This window comes from Gymnoscopelus microlampas, assembly GCF_963454915.1.
Source record: "Gymnoscopelus microlampas genome assembly, chromosome: 8".
Taxonomy (NCBI): domain Eukaryota; kingdom Metazoa; phylum Chordata; class Actinopteri; order Myctophiformes; family Myctophidae; genus Gymnoscopelus; species Gymnoscopelus microlampas.
The window spans coordinates 7,029,418-7,034,417 of record NC_139945.1 but is presented as its reverse complement, the minus strand read 5'-3'; the positions used below and the strand labels follow the sequence as shown (position 1 = coordinate 7,034,417).

The window sequence follows — 5,000 nt, the reverse complement described above, 5'->3', positions numbered from 1 at the left end:
AGCTCGTCAGGATATTATTAAGCGACGCCATCTTTTCCATTGAACCGCTGATGGTGTGAACAGTAACAAAGTGCATTTACTTGAGTACTGTACTTACAGTAAGTGCATTTCTTTTGGAGTAGTAGTAGTTGACCTTAGTATTTTTGAATACAAATATTTCAAAGACAAATATTACACTTTTGACTCCACTGCATTACTAGGAAGGGGAAAACATTATGAATTAACCCCTATATCAGATAGCTCAGAAGCTCACAACTTGAGGTTGTAGATCTGCTATTTTCCAAAATGTCACCTTTGGTCATAATAAAATACCTTTGGAGCATGGATCCATGTGTGCGGACTTTTGCCCTGTACGTGTGCTTACCCTGAAGAACTCTTTGGTGGAGCCTGAGTCCAGCGTCCCGTAGGCGATCTCGGTCTGCTTGGCCAGGTCCTCAGCGCTCTCAATGGGAGACACCATCCTCTCTACTGTCAGGAAGGCAGCCAGGTTGGCCGTGTAGGACGAGATGATGATGAGCGTGAAGAACCACCACACGCCTCCTACGATACGACCTGACAGAGACCTGGAGAGAGAGATATACATTATAAACATATAGAATCACCACTATACGACCTGACAGATATCTGGAGATATATAAATATGTTAGTACAAGTGAGAAAAGATCGAGAAAGGAGTGTCGTGTCGCGCCGGAGGTTCAACTCGGCGGATGTACTTTGTTTCGGAAAGTTTGGAAGGTGTTAGAAGGTGTCATATGAGGAGGTGTCCCGTAAAGAGGAGGGCAGGGAGGAGAAGGAAGGGACAGTAGAGGTAGAGACTATAGGGGAGGAGGAGGTGGGAGAGTGGAGATGGGTTACTGGTGCCAGAAGATAGAATTACATGGATGGTTCTTTATCAATATGAAGGATAACCCAGAACCTTCCAAAACCTGAAACTTCCCAGCCCGTGAAGTTCTGTGATGAATGTTTTGTTATACAGTATGTTTCCATTATAATACTCTCCCTTGAAGGGATAGGTATGTCCTTAAAAAATACAATAAACTAAATCATAAAAACCTCTACGGGCTCCCAGAACTCAAGCTAAGTACTACCTCCCGAGCAGGGCCCAAGGTTCTGAGAACCTTATCTGAACCCCAGCCAGTTTGGAAACAAAGAGCAGAACCCGTGAAACACATGATACTCTCTTAGTTCTTGTTAGCCATTAGTTAGTAAATGGTCTCTGTGGAGACCTGAAGGCACCACTGGCATGACTGTGACATCCACACATCAAAGCTGATGGCAGTAGCAATTTGTTCTGTTTGTGGTCTCTTGTTTTCAGAGAGAGAGAGAGAGAGAGAGAGAGAGAGAGAGAGAGAGAGAGAGAGAGAGAGAGAGAGAGAGAGAGAGAGAGAGAGAGAGAAACAGACACTCAGAGTTTGGTTTAAAGCAACAAAAAAAAGAAAGAAAATGTCCCTCATACTCCAAAGGGATGTAAACAACAACAACATGACAGCTACATCCTCGTCATATAATGTTTCTTTCTCTGCCTTTCTTTCATTCCTGAGAGACAAAGAAGGGAAAGGGGGATGGGTTCACATTTATATTTCTACACAGTAATGTCCCAAAGTTTTCATTTAAGTACTCGTCATATTGTAGAGCCACCATTTCCTTTCTCATTCGCATATGGAAGTCAAGGGGTTCAAATCCACCGCAGACCGGTGCTAAGGCTGGGGTGGCATGAATGTTCGGTGGTTAACAAAACGCGTCTCATTTGACTATCAAACGAGCACACGACAGAACATTTGACTGTTACTGAAAGGAAGACTAGGATGAAATGAGGAAAATGTGCACTCAGTGCACGGCACATCAGCACACCCTGTACTTTTGTACTTTAACTCAAGTACAAATTTGACAGAGCAACTGAGTAATATTTGACCAGGAGTATCCATATTTTTACTTAGTACTGGGGTTGAGTACTTTGTCGACCACTATGCCCCCCTTTCAAAACTATTGCTTCCAGTGCACCCCAAAGTCCTCTGAACGCCCCTGTTGAGAAACACCAGTCCATACGAACACAATTGTCGAGGAAAGGAAGCCACGGTCATCTTTGTTGCTACACATACTCCCACAGCCTGGGGCGAACAGAGGCTCAAGTAAAATATAGAACTTTTAAATTTGCTATTTCACCACAATATAGTAAATAGTAAATAGTAAATATGTGAATATGATGATGTGTGAGTTGTGAGTTCAAACCCTACCATAAACAGTCAAATGAAGGTTTTATTATCTTCATCTGCATCTTCTGAAAGCCATCTTTATCTATCATCCTATATGCTTGGACCCTACCTGTTGCCACTTGTGATTATATGTATTATTGTATCTATTTATTTTACTGGGATCACGGTTTTAGTTTTTGAGGCCTATGTTATTATTATTATTAGTAGTAGTAGTAGTAGCAGTAGTAGGATTATTCAGTGGTGGAAAGTAACTAAGTACATTTACTTACTGTAAGTACAATTTTGAGGTATTTGTACTTTACTTGAGTATTTCCAATTTCCAATACTTTTACTTCTACTCCACTACATCTCAGAGGCAAATATTGTACTTTTACTCCACTACAATTATTTGAAAACTTTAGTTACCAGTTACTTTGTAGATATAAATGATTACATTATAAAACATATATTAACCATTTTAGCCTTATTTTATACCTAGGCTATTTGAAAATAGCCGATCTATAGGCTCACAACGCGTCGCTTTGCGACGCGCTGTGAGCTTGTAGATCTGCTATTTTCAAACATTTTTGTACTTTTACTTTTGGTACTTTAAGTACATTTTGAAACCAATACTTTTGCACTTTTATTCAAGTAAATTCTGAATTCCGAACTTTTACTTGTAATGGAATACTTCTACATAGCAGTATTGGTACTTTTACTTAAGTACAACATTTGAGTACTTTTTCCACCACTGGGATTATTAGTATTGCTGTTGGCAGTCAGTCATGGCTGTCAGTTGCTCCCTGATGTTGTGTGGGAGGTCCCTGATGTTGTGTGGGAGGTCCCTGATGTTGTGTGGGAGGTCCCGCTGATTCAGAGCGTAGAAAATGACCTCTTGCATGCACAACGTCTTCAGACTAGGACTTAAGTCCAAGATGTACAGGTCATCCACTAGAATGTATTCAGTGTATCCGCTATATCCACCGTATCTACAGTGTATACCAACCATCCATCCATTATGTTTGCATCTGATTTTTAAATCTCTGTGTTGTTATCCATGTCCTCACTGTATTGTCTGATTCACCGCCTGTGATTGTGATTATTTTAATGTTGTTTTATGCTTCTGCTTTTCTTTTTTGCTTTATTGTCAACGTTGTGACATTGTAATGGGATTCAAATGTTTGTTATCAGGGCGTCCTTGAAAAAGAGAGCTTGCTCTCAATGGGTTTCCCTGAATAAATAAAGGAAAAAGAAAGAAAGATGTTCACCGTATCCAGAATATTCAATCATATCATTCTCTCCAAAGACAATGACACAATCTCCCACCATGCAACACCTCACCCTAGACCCACAAGGGCCTTGGCAATTCCCCTTGGGCTCAATTTCCTTCCAGGAGAAGGTCTTCGGATTGAATTTCCACAGAATTGTCAAGGTGTATTCTTTAGAATATGTTGACATGTTGATTGAATAGATGTCACAGCCAACAAGTATGTACAGCTCTCCATTGTAGACAAAGACTGAATGACCCACAGTTACAGCAGAATTCCCCCTGGTCCTCCATTCTCTTTAGTCACCGTCCAGCGCAGCATCTCACTCTCTCACTCATTTTCTATTTCTCCTGTGTCTCTGCCTCTCAGATTTAGTTCCTCTGTACCTTCGTCTCTGTACCTTCGTCTCTGTACCTTCGTCTCTGTACCTTCCTCTCTGTACTTTCGTCTCTGTATCTTCGTCTCTGTACCTCTCCCTCTGTCAGTGTCCTCAATGTATAAAGTAAAAACACCTGCAACAGCCTATGTAGGCTGGTCTGACATCAAATACAACACAAACCGTTGTCATGGTCAACAATGCTAATTTGTAGCACTGGACTTTGGCTGGACTTCAGCAGCCCCCGAGTGACTAATCCCTCTTCAGGAATGCACTGCCTACACCTCCTTGGTATGAGGAAGATCCTAGAAAAAGGTGGTCCAAAACTTGCCTGCTTCAACAACTTTTCAACCCCTTTTATGACAACTAGAGAGCAAATAAAGCTCTCTTTTTTCTTTTCTTTGTATGCTTACAAATGCCCCTGTACACGCACGCACGCACGCACGCACGCACGCACGCACGCACGCACGCACGCACGCACGCACGCACGCACGCACACACACACACACACACACACACACACACACACACACACACACACACACACACACACACACACACACACACACACACACACACACACACACACAGTATTGATGTGTTTATGTGAGCAGGTGAAGTTGGATAATATAGATCAGCGACACTCAACATTTGTTTATACTTCCATTAGGATGACAATAGACATGCATGATGGGTGAGAGAGAGAGAGAGAGAGAGAGAGAGAGAGAGAGAGAGAGAGAGAGAGAGAGAGAGAGAGAGAGAGAGAGAAAGAGAGAGAGAAGCATTGTGGGTATTGTCAGCAGTGTGGGTCTCAACACATTTCAAAGCAGTAGAGTCTCATTAGCCAGCAAAAGGATGTTTTGAAATAAATAAAATATTCTATTTTCATACAATGACAGGGAGGACTAGGCGATTAATGCATTCAGGGCCTTAACATTGTTGGCAGAGTTAAATAGGCCCCAGTGGAGCAATAAAGAATACAAAAAAATGTTTTGTTGGTGCTCATATTTCAGCTATTACATGGGAAATGGAAAACGATAACCATAATAGGACTCTAAAAGTAACCCCCAGCACCCGTCCTTCAAAGAAACCTGCGTTTCAATAACGTTTCAAATAATCTGCCCGTTGAATATAGCGGTGGGGGAAAAAAGTAAAGTACATTTA

At 41.6% G+C, this 5,000-nt stretch overlaps 1 protein-coding gene across 2 annotated transcripts in view; it reads right to left on the bottom strand.

Annotated features, from left to right (window-relative positions):
• The window catches only part of gria4a (glutamate receptor, ionotropic, AMPA 4a), a gene marked incomplete at both ends in the record, with an annotated part of 231,958 nt that overhangs the window by 28,066 nt on the left and 198,892 nt on the right, over positions 1-5,000 (bottom strand). For both annotated transcript variants that reach the window (XM_084065523.1, XM_084065522.1), the window contains one exon: positions 365-563. In XM_084065523.1, coding sequence (XP_083921649.1) covers positions 365-563 — 199 coding nt within the window. The remainder of the gene's footprint in view (positions 1-364; positions 564-5,000) is intronic.